Genomic DNA, 19,227 nt, shown 5'->3' with positions numbered 1-19,227 from the left:
CATTCTTTGCCAAGTTTAATAGCACAGCCTGTTTGGTGCTGTGATTAGTGTTTATATAGAATTCAACTCAGAATGCAAAGAAGTCATATTTCCTCCAAAGTACACACAATTTGGCCATCAACAATAAGTATTTATTTAGGACTGATAATCTGTCAAACTCTGTCAGGCATGGCGGGGGACATCACAGAATTTTTAAACAACAAGATTTTTCCTCTCACTGAAAAGATCAGATCAGAAAACATAATTTGTTGTTGTTGTTAGTTGCCCTCGAGTCAGCTGTGACTCCTATGTAAAAAAAGAATGAAAAGTTACCCAGTCCTATGCAATCTTCATAATTGTCGGTGTGTTTTAGTCCATTGTTGTGGCTATTATGTTTATTCATTTCACTGAAGGTTTCCTTGTTTTCACTGATCCTCTACAAAACAGGATATCCTCTTCTAGCTACTGGATAATACCATCCTGTTACTGATTAATAGTGCTCCCAAAAATATCCGTTGAATTCCTGGTCCTTAAACTTGTGGATGTGATGCTGTTGGAAAAAGGCTTTTTCTTTGTTATGCTAATGAGGCCATACCAGTGTAGAGTAGATCATACACCTAATCACTTCTGAGTTATAAAAAGACCAGAATAGACACAGAGGCACACACAGCATGGAGACAGATGCTAAAAAACACCAAGGAACGCTGGCAGACACCAGAAACTGAGAGAGCCATACAGAATGAATCAATATGGCTGAGACTCTGATTTGGACTTCTGACCTCCACAACTGTGAGAAAATAAACTTGTTATTTAAAGTCACTCATTTGTGGTATTTGTGTCACAGCAAGCACTAAGTAATTGAAACATATTCCATTTTTGTACAGCATTTAAAACATTCTATATCTCACTTAATGTCACATTAATGAGAACAATTAATGGCAAAATTATATAGTAATCATTATAAATAAAATAGAACCAGCACTGTGATTAGAAAAAAAAAAATTTCATTTACCAAAGCCCTGAAACCTGAGTCAACCTAGGTAAGTTTCTGTGTGCTATTTTCGAGGTGGGAGGCTTTCAGAATAAATAACTTGACACCCAGTTCTGTAGTAAACCTAAAATGTTACTAACCTTTAGACATAAAAGTCCTCCTTGATGAACCCCTTTCTTTCATTAGCCCTATTCAGTGATGCTTGTCAATTTTTCTTCCAGAATCTCCCATTGAGCCCTTCCATTTCTTTCCAACTGTCCTCACTTCTTGCCTAGATTTGCTCATTCATTCATCATGATTTACTGAGTGCCTAGGGTTGCTATGAGTCAGAATCGACTCAACGGCAATGGGTTTGGCTTTAGTTATTATCTATCTGCCAAACACAGAGCTAGACCCTGGTCCCTTCTCTTAGGAAGCTAAAATGATACTAGGTAGAGTTGTTATCTGCCCATCTCGATCTCCGAGATTACAAATTTTTGCAAAGACTTTGTATTTCCAGAACCTAGCAAGATCTGGCATATAGCAGACACTAAAAGTGTTTGTTGTATGACACTAGATTGCTTTAACAAGCTCTTTTTTTAATTCATAAATATTTAAGTATGTATCCTCAAAAAGATAAGGGCTTTTTTTTTTTTTTTTAAATACAAAAGCAACATGTGTGCAATGCAAAAATACAGAAAGGTATTAAGTAAAAAGAGAACTTCCGAACCAACCAAATTCCACTCCCCAGAAGTGACTACTGTCAGTTTGGTGTGTATCTTTCCAGAACTTTTCTGTTAGTAGACAACAACAACAACATACACACATATAGAGTTTTTTGGAACAACTTCTTAGAGAGTTTCTGCCTCTGTCTTATCAACCATCTAATCCAGTCGTTCTCAGAGTGTGGTCCCTGGACCAGCAGCATCAGCATCACCTGGGACTTGGTAGAAATGCAAATTCTTGGGGCCCATCCCAGATCTACAGAATCAGAAATTCTGCAGCTGCGACCCAGCAATCTGGGTTTTAGCAAGCCCTCCAGTTATTCTGATGCACACTCAAGTCTGAAAACCACTGATCTAATCCAACGAAGCCACCCTGGTCAAGATAGCTTTTTTTTTTTTTTTTTTTACTGCCCCCTGAACATGTCAGGTGCTGATATCTTGGCTCAGTTTTATCATCTATGCTTTACAATGTTTTCCTTGTCCTTTTGATTAATTCTGACCCTACCAATTTGTCAAAGCCCAGAAAGTCTTAACTTTTCCTCAAAGTGCTCTGTCACTATCACAGCTCATATTGATCTTTCTTGTCCTTCTCCAACTCCTATGACCCATTTAGTCTCACAGAATTAACAGTTAACACAATTAACAAATAGTTATATGCTGTTTCATAGCATTTAATATTAGAGAACAATTCTTTACTCTTCCTCAATAGACCATAAATTCCGAGGACATGAACCATATTTTTTTTAATCTATTCTCCCAATCCTGTTCTAAGCACCAAAACCAAACCCGCTGCCACTGAGTTGATTCCAACTCATAGTGACCCTACAGGACAGAGTAGAACTGCCCTATAGGGTTTCCAAGGAGTGCCTGGTGGATTTGAACTGCCGACCTTTTGGTTAGCAGCTTTAGCTCTTAAGCACTATGCCACCAGGGCTCCAAAGGGAGGTACAGCCAAGGGAAATTGAAGGGCAAGGAGGAAGAAAAGAAGGGCAGCAGGAAAACCTCATCCTTAAAGTAATGAAAAGGATCTGTGGAAACTCACCGGTCTTTACCACGAACCTACTATGAGCCAAGGAGCCCCGGCAGCACAAATGGTTAAATGCCTGGCTACTAACCGACAGGCTGGCCGTTTGAACCTACCCAGCAACTCCGAGGGAGAAAGATCCAGTGATCTGCTTCCATAAAGATTACAGCCAAGAAAACCCTACACAGGGCAGTTCTACTGCCACGTGGGGTTGCTATGAGTCAGCATTGACTTGAAGGCACCGAACAACAGGCACGTGGGACTAACAGTCTTTACCCTGTTGTTTGTGTGTGTGTTTAAATACGTGATTCTTAGAGAACCAAACCCGTCAAGTCGATTCCGACTCATAGTCATCCTATAGGACAGTGTAGAACTGCCCAATAGGGTTTCCAAGGAGTGGCTGGTGGATTCGAACTACTGACTTTTTGGTTAGCAGCCAAGCTCTTAACCCCTGCGCCACCAGGGCTCCTCTTAAAGAGAACAAATCCTGATAAACCCGACAAATGCTAAAACAGAGGAATAAAGTGTCCCACACAAGTAAGAATTATTAATTCTAATTGGGAAAATCAAGCAGGGAAGTCTTCACAGAGAAGGTGGTGATTTAGTGGAGCATTTGAAATACGAGGAGAATTTGCTAAGGGAGAAGACTTGAGCACGTTAGTGTTGAAAAAAAGAATGTTTGAGCTAGTTATTTTGGGGAGAAAACATTCATATATTTTTACAGCAGTTCATTTGGGACTTTAAATCATGGGAGGCTTCTTAAATTCAACACTTCTTCGTCAATGTTCTTTCTCCTTTTACTTAAATACTGAAATGTTCAAACCTAGTGTTGAAGCAGTGCCAGAAAGCTCCAGAATAAGGTGAGTGCTAGCCAAATCTGCTCTGTCACCTCCAAGTCCAGCCAGCCCAACTAGCCCAGTACTGTTCTCCTGGCAGCCACAAAAAGAAGGCTAATTATATCCTCTGTGGGGCCAGACTTGGTGGGGGGTAGAATCTGGATGCAGGCAGACTACTCTTACTAAGCCCTGTTCTGCCAGTAAGCCACCAAGAAGAGCTTCCTTGTCTCCTAAATTGAGGCTCATACTCTACCTGTGACAGGGAGGCCAGCTCTGCAGGAAAAAGGCTGCATGAAAAGGAAGGATGTTAACAGTGGATTGAGGATAGCTGAGGTATTAAGATAATCAATGAAACGCTTAGCAAGATCCCTGGCACACAGCAAGCATTTGATAAACGTTAGCTCTTATTATCATTCCTACTACTGTTATCACAGTAACGCCTCAAGTGGACTCTAACAACAGAAAATACTGTTTTCACAGCCCACTTTTATGACGTTTGAGAAGCAACTCCAGAGATGACAAGCATGAGTTATTTCAGATTTTTTAAAAGGTACAAGATCAAAGTCCAACTACACTGGCCTGAAGATCCTGCATTCGAGGGCTGACTCTGTCACTTATCAGTCGCGTGACCTTGGGCACGGCACTTCACCTCTCTGTGCCTCAGTTTCCTCAATTGTTAAGTGTGGCTAAGAAGCCCTCTTGCAGGGCTGCTGTGGGGCCCCGCCAGAGGGTGTTCTTTGCTGCTCCGGAACTACAAGGGTGCAAAGCCAGCTCACGGCCCATCTTCCAAGACCCCTGGCTCCGGGGCAGGCGGAGTGGATGAATGCCCGGTCCCTAGGCCCACCGAGCTCCGCCGCGTGCAGGGCAGGCGCGGGAAACAAGAGGCTCCTGCGGTGGGTCCCTGCGACCTCGGGTGCCGGGCGCCGGAAGGGTCGACCCCCACCTCCCGCACGCTATAGACGGCGGGTTCAGCGCGGAACCCCTGAGCCCTGGCAAGGGGAACGGCCGCGGCCGGGCTGACCGGGGTCCGGCGGGCGAGGTGGAATGCGCTGGGGATACCCGGAGGCCGGCAGCACGGGCCCCCGAGCACTGCTGCGCCGCGGAGATGAAGTGCGGAGCGAGAAGGGGAACGAAGCCCCCGCATGCAGCGCCGCGCGCCCCCCGCGGGCCGGGCTGAGGCGCTCACTCACCTGAGGCACCGGCAACCGCCGTCAGTGCAGCAGCAGCAGCCACAGCTGGGGGTGGGGGGACTTGGCGGGGAGGTGCTGCAGCCGCGCAGGCGCACTGAGGATGTCGGAGCCGCGCAGGCGTGCTGCGCCGTCCCGCCTCGGAAACTACCGAGAAAATGGTGGCCGATCAGGGAGGGACCCTCGGCGCCATTTTGGATGTAGTTTTTCTTGTTGCGGAGCCGCCAGAGAAGAATCACAAACTAGAGCTGCCGGGAGGGGGCATTGAGTGCCCGACGACTTCTTCCCCTTTCCCCGAGTCACGTTCTTAAGAATCCTCTAAGAACCCTTCAAGGCATGGCATCCTCTTCTTACATACGCCCAGAGAGGGCCAGTGATACACCCAAGGTCACACAGTGTTACAACGGCGTCCGGCGTGTTGAAACTAATTAATAAATTTTTAGTGAATGAATACAACTAGAACCCAAGACTCAGGTCTCCTAATTCCCAGTTCTCCATTAAAACATCTATTACAGCTGCCAGCCACACTATCTACTTTATTAAGAGTGCAACATAAATTTTTTTTTCCCCAGAATGCACACATTAAGCTTAAACAATTTAAATAATACCAAAATGCACAGAACATAACTTCTAAAGAATTTTTTAGTTAGCCTAGTAGTTCTTTAATATTAAGTACTACTGATTAAGAAGCTCTGGTGGCGCAGCAGAACCCTGATGGCACAATGGTTAAGAGCTACCGCTCAGCACTTGGAATCCACCAGCCGCTCCTTGGAAACCCTATGGGGCAGTTATACTCTGCCCTATAGAGTCGCTGTGAGCTGGAATCACTGGACAGCAAAGGAGTTGGTTATTTTTTGGTAGTGCAGTGGTTAAGAGCACTGGCCGCTAACCAAAAGGTCATCAGTTCAAATCCACCAGCCACTCTTTGGAAACACTATGGAGCAGTTCTACTCTGTCCTATAGGGTAGCTATGAGTTGGAATCCACTGACCGCCAAGGGCGGGGAGGGAGGGCGGGGGGACATTTATTACTGATGAAAAGGTATTCTCTTAACTATAGCAGGGCAAATGGAACAAATATTACCAAACATCTATAAGGCAGCAACTGTATAAAATAGTATTTTATTGTGTTTTCAGTGACAGTTTACACAGCAAATTAGGCTCCCGTTTAACAATTACTACACAAATTGTTCACGGACATTGGTTACATTTTCCACATTAATTCCTGTCTTGGTCATCTAGTGCTGCTACAACAGAAATACCACGAGTGGATGGCTTTAACAGAGAAATTTATTTCTTCAGAGTAAAGTAAGCTAACAATCCAAATTCAGGGCGTCAGCTCCAGGGAAAGGCTTTCTGTCAGCCTTCTCATCAATTTTCCCCTGGACTAGGAGCTTCTCCACACAGGGACCCCGGGTCCAAAGGACACGCTCTGTTCCTGGCACTGCTTTCTTGGTGGTATAAGGTCCCCAATACTCTGCTTTCTTCCCTTTCATCTCTTGTAAGGTAAAAGGTGGTGCACGCCACACTCCAGGCAAACTCCCTTTACATTGGATCAGGGACATGACCTGGGTAGGGGGGTGTTACAATCCTACCCTAATCGTCTTTAACATAAAATTACAATCACAAAATGGAGGCCAACCACACAATTCTGGGAATTATGGCCCAGTCAAATTGGTATACACATTTTTGGGGGGACGTAAGTCAAACCATGACAATTCCACTCTGGATTTTTGCTTCCAGTAATCCAGTTTCCCCGTCCCCTTATCCTTTCATTTTTGCTTTAGAGTAATTGTTACCATTTTGTCTCATATAGGTGATTTTTCAAAGGTGTGCAGAACTCACTGGTAAAATTCTTTATTTTATGAGCCAATCTCTTATTTTGCCAAAAGGTGACCTCACGAGGTAGCTTTGGTTCTAGGTTTATGAAGTATCTCAGGTTGATAGTCTCAGAGAGTCCTCCAGTCTCACCCAGTTCAGTAAGTCTGGACTTTTTGAGAATTTGAGTTCTGTTCCACATTTTTCTCCCCTTTTATCAGGATCCATCTACTGTGGCCCTGATCAGAATGGTCCTTAGTGGTAGACGGGCACCATCTAGTTCTTCTGGTCTCAAGACAGATGTGTTATTCATCTTTGTAGATTCAGCCTCAATCACAATTCCTGAACCGAATTTGGGAAGAGGGAAAAACTAACATTAATTGAGCACAGCCCCTTATTACATGATTTAGGTTCATTCATTAACAAATATTTACTGAGTGCCAAACTGGTTCTGATTCACCCTCCACTATCTGTAGGTTGTTGGTTAGGTTATTAAGCCTTTCCATGCCTGAGTTTCTCATCTATCAGGAGAAAAAAACAGAATTTATCTCATAAGGTTGTAGTAAGAATAACAGTATGCATGTAAAACATTTAGAGCTTAATAAGTGTTGTTATTTCTCTATGCTTTATCCTGCTTAGCTGTCGAAGACACGAAAACACACTTCTCCTTGAGCTTGAATAAATTTTTATAATTCAGTACGATATAAATAAAATGGAGAAAGGTACAACCACCTTTGGAGAGAGATAATCAATCCTCATTTTACAGATGAGGAAACTGAGAATAAGAGATGAAGATTCATTCTAAAATCTACACGCATTCCATTATACCACTGTTTCCAAGAGTACGCTATTAACACTACTCCTTTGATTCTTAAATGTTGGCTTTTCTTGGGGCTTTTTCTTGTACTATTCTCTGGACAATCTCATTCATCCCCAAGGCTTCAATAACTAGACATTCGTAATTCCAAAATTTTTATCTCTAGTCCAGATTTTTCTACCCAGCTTTCCACCTGTATATCCAAGTCTACTTGACTTCTAAACTGAACTACTGGCATTTACATCTTGATTTGTTTATCATCCATTCAGTTGCTCAAGTCTTAAACACCCTTCCCTACTCCCCATCATATTGATACCACTGTTCTAAACTTATTACTGTATTATTTAATCTAATCCTTATAACATCCTTGTGATATAGGTTCTAACATTCTCCCAGTTTTATAGGTTTAAGAGGTAACTTTTCTTGGTCAATTAGTCAACGGCAGAGCTAGGCTTTTAACAAATAGATTACATGTCTACTACGTTCCAGGCACAATGAGCAATACAGGCAGTCCTCATTCATGTACTGCCAACACTTAGCATAAACCATCATTTCTCAGGCAGACTACTATATAGTCTTAACTGGTCTCCCACATCCATATCTTGCTTGCTTCAATCTATTCTTCACACCGTGACTAGAATGATCTTTTAAAAAATAAAGTTCTGATCATATCTCTCTTCCTCTTAAAATCTTCTAACGATGTCTTGATTTGTCTTTGTCTCAGGTCACTCTTCCACTGGTGCTCTGCACTCCTGCTTTGCTTGTGTTTTTTGTGACCCAGAATGTTCCGCTCTCCCTCTCTCCTAAGGTCTTTGAAAATTCTGCAACTTTTGCCTGAAATACTTGCCCCATCTAGCTCCTTCATCCTTCCCAAATCAGCTAAAACATCATTTCTAGAGTTTTCTCTTCTTGTTCCCTGAGTTCCCACTAGACTATGAGCTCCATGAGGGGAGGTCCCATATATGTTTTTGTTCTTTGATCTCTCTCCAGTTCCTAAAGCTGTACCTGTAACAGGGTCTCAGTAAATATATGAATGAAGCACCTTGAGTGCCTTGTTACAGAAAAGCTGCCTAAGGTCACTGACAAGATCCAGAGCAACATGTGGTAGGCAGTTTTGTAGATGAATAAGGAATGAATGTAGGTTCGTTGCATACTGCCTGAGGTCTTAAAGCTTGCAAGCAGCCATCCAAGACACAACAACTGGTCTCTTTTCGCCTGGAACAGAGGAAGAAGGAGAGTAAGCAACAGGAGGAGGATATGGAATAATGTGGTGAATTGCCTCCATGAAAAACTGCCTCCTTTGCTTTGAGACCAGAGATACTGGATGGTGCCCAGCTACCATCAGTAAACATTTTGATCAAAGATTCCATAGAAGAATTCTGATCAAAAAGGGGAAAATACAGAACAGAATTTCAAATTTTCATGGACCCCAGACACCATGGAGCCATAATGGTTGGACGAACCCCTGAAACTATTGCCCTGAGATAATCTTTAAACCTTAAACCAATAATATGCCCTGAAGTCTTCTTAAAACCAAACAATAGTTTAGCTTAACTAGTAAAAAAAAGTCTGCCTCGAGCATTATGCTCTTTTAAGAACTATCTATATGGGATCAAATTGACAACAGCAACTTGAAAGATTAGACAGGAATCTTAGGGACAGTGAATTTATGTTAAATGGGGGAGGAACAGCTCAGAAAAGGAGGGTGAGAATGGTTACACAACTTGAAGAATTTAATCAATGTCACTAGATGGTAAATGTAGAAACTGTTGAACTGATGTTATGTTTTGCTGTGTATATTCTCAACTACAACGCAACAAAATAAAAGGGAAAAAAAAAATGAATGTAGGTCAAAGAAAGGAGACATCATCTTTCACAAATTGGTGCTTGGACCAAGGTTTAAGACTTAAGATTACAACTGGGTATTTTAAATGAAATGAGTTCTATCCCACCAAGGGGATCAGAGAATAAGAAACATTAACAATAAATTAGTTGGTGTTTTATTGGTAATTAATGCTGAGGACTATCTGCACACTACTGTTTACTTCAGCATCTTGGCAGAGAATTCTACCTTCTGCTAAATCATCCTTGTCACTTACTTTTTTATGCACTCAAAATATTCACAAAGAAAACAGCAAGCTTTTTAATTATATGCAATTTTAGAATGCAAACTATTAACAAGCATAGACAACAATCAAAAAGAGAACTTAGCCCCTTCATGTCACTACAGACATCAGGGCAGACAGAGTGATATTTCCTTCAATTTGGACACCTTGTGAAGTGATATACACATCCCAATGACATAAATAACGCTCAAAACTCTTCTACCTAAAATCATCTTCAGAGCCACACAAGAAAACTGGTCTCCTGCCTTTACAAGCAGAACCCAATCTGGCCCCAAAAATGTTTCACGGGACTTGGTCTCAAATGACTGGACTGTTTCAAAAACTGTAAAACATCTTCAGAGGTTGACGATTTCTGACCACTGGTCTGAATGCACCACTGGTTCTGAAGGTCATTCTAAAAAAGAAGTTTCAAGCATTTTGTACATTAATGGAAAAAGCGTCTATGCTTCCATGGAAACTACTACCTTTGAGGGTAACGACGTTCTCCTGGATGCATAAATTCTGGCACTCTTAGAAAAAAATCAAAGTGCTTTACAGTCACTTAGTCACCTTCAAAGGCAAAAGAGCCGCCAGACTATCAGAGATCACCAACTCAGAATGCCAGGCAGTCACCTTGTGCTGGGACACTCTTCCCATTCCTCTCATCTTGAGTGCTTATGGCAGAAAAGCTGCATAAAGTCACTGACAAGATCCAGAGCAATGTGTGGTAGGCGGATTTCGTAGCCGAAGCTTGAGCAGTTTTCGAGCTGGTGAGGGATCTATTTGTTGCATGCTTCTCTTCCCTGCAGAGGAAGGGAGCCAAAAAATAAAATTTCAACTGAATTCATATAACATTTATTGAAAACTTACTGTGTGGTCACGTGCCAGACAGTGAAGTACACAACAATGACAAATAAGAGAATCTCTGCCCTCAAGGAGATGGCAGCCTGGTAGGAAAGCCAGTCGCAACTATAATAGATACAACAGGTTGCGATAAATAAGAAAATTCAGGTGTGTACAGCAATTAATTTAGGTTAGGAAAAGCTACAGAGAAGTAATGTCATTGTCATTTGAGTCTTGAAAAATAAAAAGAAAAAAGGCAACAGATATTTCTTAAGACCTGGATTTACCAAAACAACACAGTTCATGGGCATTTAATTATCAGCCCAGCGTGCTTCTGTGAAATTTGTATCTGGAAATTTCCCATCGACTATGAGTATCTACAACATACTAGTTATTATGTGCGTGTGTCGGGGGGAGGGATCGCCTGATACAGTCGTTACCCTCTGGACCATATGCTTTGAAGACCAGTTTGTGTCTGAAGAGCTGGCTACCGGACATGTAACAGCCCCATGCTATCATTTCCTAAAGAGGCATGCTTACCAAGCTGTACTGACACCTTCTGGAGACACTCGGTACTTTCATCCATAAAGGCATGCAGCTGCTTCACTGATCCTTGCAGTTCATCCATCTGCAGACAACAGATAGTTGTGAGCTGTAAGGGGTCACTGGCTTCTTTGATGTTTCTCAAACACGCCAGGCAAGCTCCTGCCTCGAGAGCTTTCTGTTTGCTATTCTTTCAAATTGGAATGCTTATGCCCAACATTTTCTGCTTGCTCCTCCAGATCCACACTCTACTCTTCTCCATCTCCAGATCCATATGACCTCTAACAACAGGACCCCAAGTCCTCTGGCTTCTGGTTGGCTTTGGTCAACAAGGAGCCCAAATAGGAGGGAACTGAACAAAGTCAGGGTATTTGTTATCCAGGATTGCTCCTGGAAGGGTCATTTTGAGTTGGCTCTGTCCCCCAACCGAAAGTCATCGTTCTCTCAAAGCAGCTGACTATGTGACTTTCTCCCTCCAGGTGCCACTGTAACTGCTCTCCCAGTTGTTCCTTTGGGTCCAGAGGTAGTAAAAGCTCAGCTGCTTCTAAGTCACAAATTACTTCACAAATTCTTGTAGCTTCCCAACACTCACATTTTATACATTAAAAAAAAAAGTTGCCGTCGAGTTGATTCAGACTCATGGCAGCCCCATGGGTGCAGAGTTAGAACTGTGGTGCACAGGGTTTTCATGGCTGTGAACTTTCGGAAGCAGATCACCAGGCCTTCTCTTTCGAGGTCCCTATGGGTGGATTCGAACCACCAACCTTTCGGTTAATAGCTAAGAGCTTAAACATTTGCAAAACACAGGGCACACTTTTATACATAGTCCCTCATAAATAAACTCTCCTCGATTTATCCTATTTCAAGTGCCATCTGCTTCCTGTTGATACTTAGACTGACACAACACTACTGCCCCAAATGTCCTTATGGCTCACTCCCTCATTTCTTTCAAGTCTGTTAAAATGTCACCTTAGAGAGGCCTTCAGTAACTATAAAATAGCAATCTGACGGTCTCCCTGTACTCTCTACTTCCCTTACCCTGCTTTATTAGTACTTACCACCATATGTTCACTTGTTATTTTTTATTGTCTTTTCATATTTCCCCCAGGATGACAAAGTAGTAAAGCTAAATAATTCAACCAAATAAATATAAGCCAACTCACCACCAACTCCATACAGTCAAAGACCTTTTCTTGGTTCTGTAATATTTTCTGGTAGTCTGGTTTTGTATTTAGAACTTCACTCTGGGAAGACCCAAGATATGTTGTAGGTTCCACTTCAACTTCAATAATTCTGCCTTCAGCTGACCTTTTAAAAACAAAACAAAGAGCTATCAAGGAATTTATAATCATTTTCTGGGGAAGGCAGACCAAAGACTATCTTGGCAAACACCTCCTATAAGGTTTTATTAATTTGAATCAATATTCTTTCATTCTACTGTAGGTATACCAACTCCCTGCTGTCAAGTCGATTCCAACACATAGCGACCCTAGAAGACAGAGTAGAACTGCCCCACAGGGTTTCCAAGGAAAGGCTGGTGGATTCGAATTACCCATCTTTTGGTTAGCAGCTGAGCTCCTAACCACTGCACCACCCGGGCTCCACTGTAAGTACAGGCTCTCTTATTAATAAAAGGTTCTGAAATGATTGGCCAGCATTAATGTTTTTACACCATTGGACTCCAGGAAATCCTGGTCACTTGAAATTCAGACCAGATGACTCCACCTAACAGTATGGTCCTTGTACAAAAAAGACTTTATTTGGGGTAAAATGAAGCCAAGGCTTGATATCTTGAAGTCAGTGTCTATAATCTTTAATGAAAAAATAAAGCTGGCTAACATAACATTCAATGATGAAAAGACTAAGAGCTTTCCTCTTAAGAGCAGGAATAAGACAAGGAAGCCCACTCTCACTATAGCTATTCAATACCATACTGGAAGTCTGTCTTAGTTATCTAGTACTGCTGTAACAGAAATATCACAAGTGGATGGCTTTAGCAAAGAGAAATTTATTCTCTCACAGTCTAGGAGGCTAGAAGTCTGAATTCAGGGTGCCAGCTCTAGGGAAAAACTTTCTGTCGGCTCTGAGGGAAGGTCCTTGTCATCAATCTTCCCCTGGACTAGGAGCTTCTCACGCAGGGACCCCAGGTCCAGAGGACATGGTCGCCTCCTGGTTCTTCATTCTTGGTGGTAGGAGGTCCCTCTCCTGGCTGCTCGATTTTCTCTTTTATATCTCCAAAGAGACTGACTCCAAATACAACCTAATTATCTTAGTCATCTAGTACTGCTATTACAGAAATACCCCAACTGGATGGCTTTAACAAAGAAAAGTTTATTTCTTCGTAGTAAAGTAGGCTAAAAGTCCAAATTCAGGGCATCAGCTCCAGGGGAAGGTTTTCTCTCTCTGTTGGCCTTCTCATCAATGTTCCCCCAGACTAGGAGCTTCTCTCTACGGAGACCCTGGATTCAAAGGACGCACTCTGCTCCTAGCATGGCTTTCTTGGTGATATGAGGTCCCCAACTCTCTGCTCACTTCCGTTTCCTTTTTCTCTTAAGAGATAAAACGTTATGCGGGCCACACACCAGGGAAACTCCCTTTACATAAGATCAGGGATGTGACTTGGGTATGGCTGTTACAATCCCACCCTAATCCTCTTTAACATAAAATTACAATCACAAAATGGAGGACAACCACACAAAACTGGAAATCATGGCCCAGCCAAACTGATACAGACATTTGTTTTGGGGGGGACATAATTTTTTTTTTTTTTAATTGTTGTGCTTTAAGTGAAAAGTTTACAATTCAAGTTAGTCTCTCATACAAAACTTTATACATGCATTGTTATGTGACCCTTGTTGCTCTCCCTATACTGTGACAGCACACTCCTCCTTTCTTCCCCAGATTTCCCATGTCCATTCAACCAGCTCCTGACCCTCTCTGCCTTCTCATCTCACCTCTGGACAGGAGCTGCCTATTTAGTCTCATGTATCTACTTGAGCTAAAAAGCACACTCTTCATGAGTATCATTTTATGTCCCATAGTCAAGTCTAATCTTTGTCTGAAGAGTTGGCCTCAGGAATGGTTTTGGTTTTGGGCTGACAGAGAGTCTGGGGGCCATGTATTCCAGGGTCCCTCCAGTCTCAATCAAACCATCAAGTCTGGTCTTTTTAATAGAATTTGAGTTCGAGTTCTGCACCCGTCTTTTCTCCTGCTCATCAGGGACTCTCTGTTGTGTTCCCAGTCAGGACAGTCTTTGGTGGTAGCCGGGCACCACCTACTTCTTCTGGTCTCAGGCTGATGACGTCTCTGGTTTACGTGGCCCTTTCTGTCTCTTAGGCTAATACTTTCCTCGTGTCTATGGTGTTCTTCATTCTCCTTTACGCCAGGTGGGCTGGGACCAATTGATGCATCTTAGATGGCTGCTCACCGCTAGCTTTTAAGACCCCAGATGCCACTCACCAAAGTGGGATGCAGAACATTTTCCTAATAAACTTTGTTATGCCAATTGACCTAGATACATAATTTAATCCATGACAGTAACCTTGTAGATTGAGTCCTGTCTCATTAATATAACTGCGTCTAATCCTGCCTCATTAACCTCTATGATTTAGGATTTACAACACATAGGGTAATCATATCAGATTACAAAAAGGTGGACATACACACAATACTAGGAATCACAGCCTAGCCAAGTTGACTCAAATTTTTGGGGGACACAATTCGATCCATGACGAAGTCCTAGACAGGGCACTTTGAAAGAAAAAGAAATAAAGATATCCAAATCGGGAAGGAAGAGGTAAAACTAGCCCTTTTCACAGATGACATGATCCTATACACAGAAAACCACAAAGAATCCACAAGAAAGCTACTAGAGTTAATATATAAATTCAGCAAAGTTGCAGGGTATAAACACACAAAAATCAGGTGGGTTTCTATACGCCAGCAATGAGCAATCTGAAAAAGAAACTAAGAAAACAATTCTATTTACAAAAGAATCTAAAATAAAATACCTAGGAATAAATCTAACCAGGGAGGTGAAAGACTTGTACACTAAAACTATACAACATTGCTGAAAGAAACTAAAGAAGACCTAAATAAACGGAGGGACATTCTGTGTTAATAGACTGGAAGACTTAATATTGAAACATCAATACTACCCAAAACAATCTGATGCAATCCAATCCCTATCAAACTTCCAACAGCCTTCTTTGCAAAAACGGAAACTACAATCAACAAATTTATACGGAATTGCAAGAGGCCCCAGATAATCAAACCAACCTTGAAAAAGAAGAAGAAAGTAGGTCTCATACCTCTCGATTCAAAATGTACTTACACAGCTACAGTAATAAAAACAGTCTGGTACTGGTATAATGATGGACATACAGGCCAATGGAATAGAACAGAGTAAAGAAATAAACCCATATATCTATGGTCAACTGATTTTCGACAAGGGTGATAAGTCCATTCAATGGGGAAAGAATAGTCTCTTCAATAAATGGTGTTGGGACAACTGAATCTCCACATGCAAAAGAATGAAGCAAGATGCATACCTCACACCATATACGAAAATTAACTCAAAATGGATCAACGACCTAAATGTAAGAATAAAACTCTTAAAGGGAAAAAAAAAAAAAAAAAAAGCCAAACTAGTTCCTCCAAGTCAATTATGACTTATAGCAATCCCACGTGTGCCAAAGTAGAACTGTGCTTCTGTAGGGTTTTCAATGGCTGATTTTTGGTCGATCTCCAAGCCTTTCTTCCAATGCGCCTTGGAGTGGACTCAAACCTCCAACCTTTCAGATAGCAGCCAAGCATGTTCACCTTCTGCACTCTTAGAATAAAACATAAGGGTAATGCTTGATGACCTAGGTTCAACAATGGGTTCTTAGATATGAGGCCAAAAGCACAAGCAACAAAAGACAATATAGGTAAATCTGACTTCATAAAAATGAAAAGCTTTTATGGATCAAAGGACTTTATCAACAAAGTGAAGAGACAATCTACAGAATGGGAGAAACTATTTGGGAAGTATACATGTGATAAGGGTTTAATATGCAAAGTATATAAAGAACACCTACAACTGAACAACAAAAAGACAAACACTCTAATCAAAAAATGGGCAAAGGAGTTGAACAAACATTTCACCAAAGAAGATATACAAATAACCAGCAAGCACATGAAAAGATACTCAATGTCATTAGTCATTAGAGAAATGCAAATCAAAACTACCATGAGACACTATACCACTTCACACCCACTAAGATGGCTATTATCAGAAAAATACTAGAAGTATTTTGAAATACTACAAGTGTTGAAATACTACAAGTGTTGCCAAGGATGTGGAAAAATCGGAACCCTTATCCATTGTTGGTAAGATTGTAAAATGGTGCAGCCACTGTGGAAGAGTTTGGCAGTTCATCAAAAGGTTGAATGTAGACGTACCATAGGACCCAGCAATTCCAATCCTAGGTATATACCCAAAAGACTTGAAAACAGGAACACAAACAGATATTTGTACACCAGTATTCACCGCAACATTATTCACAATAGCCAAACGGTAAAAACAAACCACATGTCCATCAACATATTAATGGATAAAATGTGGTATATATCCATACAATGGAATAGTATTTAACCATACATAAAGAGAGAAGAAATTTTGGTACGCATGCATGGCCCTTGAAAACATTATGCTGAGCGAAAGAAGTCAGACACAAATGAACAAATATTGTATGATCTCACTTATCTGAAATATCTAGAGAACGCAAATGCACAGACATCAAGTTTATTAGTGGTTATCAGGAGTGAATAGGAGGTAGGGAAAGGGGCACTGAGTCTTTGTTAAGGGTAATGAAAAACTTGGAAACAGAGTGGTAGTGATGGTTGCACAACATGGTGAATGAATGTAATTACTGTAGTGTCAATGAATTGTACATGTAAAAAAGGTTAGGATGGCAAATTTCAGTCGTATATATTTCTACCACAGTAAAAAAAAGTAATTGCTAAAACTTGACAGACTTAATATACAGAATAAGAATTTACAAGCAAAATTCAAAAACTTGAACTAAGTTTTTTAAAAAATGTATAACTTTAATAAATATTCTTAAAAAAAAATGCTGGCTCACCCATCTCAATTATCTAAAATAAATGAAAACGATGGAGAGTTTATGAAAACCAACAATGACTGCAATGCAACAGGTTTCTCTTTATATAGGGCCTTTCTGGCTCTAGGTTTGTAGTTCTGCCAAGATGATTTGCTAGGCCATAATCTTGAAAGGGACTGGACAGTTTACTATGCAAATAACTTGCGTAAAACCATTGCAGGGACTGGAGAGTTTACTAAGCAAATTAGATGACTGTGGCCTACCGAGAAATTGGTCAGTTCGTGGTCTTGGTGGGAGGAGTAGGCTTTTAAAGAGTCAATTCCACGGAGGTTGAGGGGGATCTCACTACCATCAAGAAGAGTCAACAGCATCTACCCTGAGACCAGAAGAACTAAATGGTGTCTGTCTACCACCATGACCGTTCTGAGCAGGACCACAATAGATGGATCCTAGTAGAAGGGGAGAAAAATGTGGAACGGAACTCAAATTCTTAAAAAGTCCAGACTTACTGGACCAATTGAGACTCTGTGAGACTATTGCCCTCAGATACTCCATAAACTCTGAACCGAAACTACCCCGAGTTTTAGCTAAATAACACTGGCTCATAAAATAAAGAATATTACCAGTGAGTACTGCATACTTTAAAAAAATTACCTAAACAAAAAGGATGGAATACTCCCAAAATCATTATATGAAGCCAGTATAACCCTGATACCAAAACCAGGTAAAGACACCACAAAAAAAGAAAATTATAGACCAGTATCCCTCATGAACATTGACACAAAAATCCTCAACAAAATCCTAGCCAACAGAATTCAACAACGTATCGAAAAAATAATTCACCATGATCAAGTGGAATTTATACCAGGTATGCAGGGATGCTTCAACATTAGAAAAACAATCAACGTAATCCATCACAAAAATAAAACAAGAGACAAGAGCCACATGATCTTATCAATTGATGCAGGAAAGGCATTTAACAAAGTCCAATAACCATTCATGATAAAAACTCTCAGCAAAACAGGAATAGAAGGGAAATTCCTCAACATAATTAAGGGCATTTATACAAAGCCAACAGCCAACATCATCCTAAATGAAGACAGTCTGAAAGCATTCCCCTTGAGAACAGGAACCAGACAAGGATGCCCTTTTATCACCACTCTTATTCAACATTGTGCCGGAGCTCCTAGCCAGAACAATTAGGCTAGAAAAAGATATAAAGGGCATACAAGTTGGTAAGGAAGAAGTCAAAGTATCTCTATTTGCAGGTAATATGATCTTATACACAGAAAACCCCAAAGAATCCACAAGAAAACTACTGAAATTAATAGAAGATTTCAGCAAAGTTTCAGGATACAAGATAAACACACAAAAATCAGTTGGATTCCTCTACACCAACAAAAAGGACTTCCAACAGGAAATCACCAAATCAATACCATTTACAATAGCCCCCAAGAAGATAAAATACTTAGGAATAAATCTAACCAGAGATATAAAAGACCTATATGATGAAAACTACAAGACACTACTGCAAGAAACCAAGAGACCTGCATAAGTGGAAAAACATACCTTGCTCATGGATAAGAAGACGCAACATTGTGAAAATGTCAATTCTACCCAAAGCGATCTACAGATACAACGCAATCTTGATCCAAATTCCAATAGCATTTTTTAATGAGATGGAGAAACAAATCACCAACTTCATATAGAAAGGGAAGAGGCCTTGAATAAGTAAAGCATTACTGAAGAAGAACAAAGTGGGAGGCCTCACACTACCTGATTTTAGAACCTATTATACCACCACAGTAGTCAAAACAGCATATAGACCAAGGGAATTGAATTGAGAATCGAGAGTAAATTCATCCACCTATGAGCAGCTGATATTTGAAAAAGGCCCAAAGTCCGTTAATTGGGGAAAAGACAGTCTCTTTGACAAATGGTGCTGGCATAACTCGATACCCACCTGCAAAAATCTGAAACAAGACCCATACCTCACACCATGTACAAAAGCTAACTCAAAATGGATCAAAGACTTAAATACAAAATCGAAAATGATAAAGATCATGGAAGAAAAAATAGGGACAACACTAGGAGCCCTAAAACATGGCATAAACAGAACACAGCTCGTAAGTAACAATGCACAAACACCAGAAGAGAAACTAGATAAGTGGGAGCTCCTAAAAACCAAACACTTATGCTCATCCAAAGACTTCACCAAAAGAGTCAAAAGACAACCTACAGACTGGGAAAAAATTTTTGGCTACAACACATCTGATCA

At 41.0% G+C, this 19,227-nt stretch overlaps 2 protein-coding genes across 12 annotated transcripts in view; both read right to left on the bottom strand.

The window, feature by feature from the left end:
• NDRG3 (NDRG family member 3) overlaps window positions 1-4,781 on the bottom strand; it is a 78,144-nt gene extending 73,363 nt beyond the window's left edge. For all 6 annotated transcript variants that reach the window (XM_023724888.1, XM_023724897.1, XM_023724882.1 and 3 more), the window contains exon 1: window positions 4,725-4,781. The gene's annotated coding sequence lies outside the window, so the exon portion shown is untranslated. The remainder of the gene's footprint in view (window positions 1-4,724) is intronic.
• A 1,534-nt stretch (window positions 4,782-6,315) lies between these two features.
• The window catches only part of DSN1 (DSN1 component of MIS12 kinetochore complex), a 28,251-nt gene continuing 15,339 nt past the window's right edge, over window positions 6,316-19,227 (bottom strand). For 2 of the 6 annotated variants that reach the window (XM_023724855.1, XM_023724862.1), the window contains 3 exons: window positions 12,009-12,153; window positions 10,843-10,930; window positions 6,316-6,879 (listed from right to left, as the gene is read on the bottom strand). In XM_023724855.1, the coding sequence (XP_023580623.1) occupies window positions 6,755-6,879; window positions 10,843-10,930; window positions 12,009-12,153 (358 nt within the window). In that variant the 3' untranslated portion in view covers window positions 6,316-6,754. Of the gene's footprint in view, window positions 8,570-9,098; window positions 10,263-10,842; window positions 10,931-12,008; window positions 12,154-19,227 lie in introns of those variants that run through there. The other 4 variants (XR_002822874.1, XR_002822875.1, XR_002822876.1 and 1 more) reach the window with 4 other exon arrangements.

This window comes from Trichechus manatus, unplaced genomic scaffold (assembly GCF_000243295.1).
Source record: "Trichechus manatus latirostris isolate Lorelei unplaced genomic scaffold, TriManLat1.0 scaffold00008, whole genome shotgun sequence".
Taxonomy (NCBI): Eukaryota; Metazoa; Chordata; class Mammalia; order Sirenia; family Trichechidae; genus Trichechus; species Trichechus manatus.
This window is presented reverse-complemented; position numbering and strand designations above follow the sequence as displayed.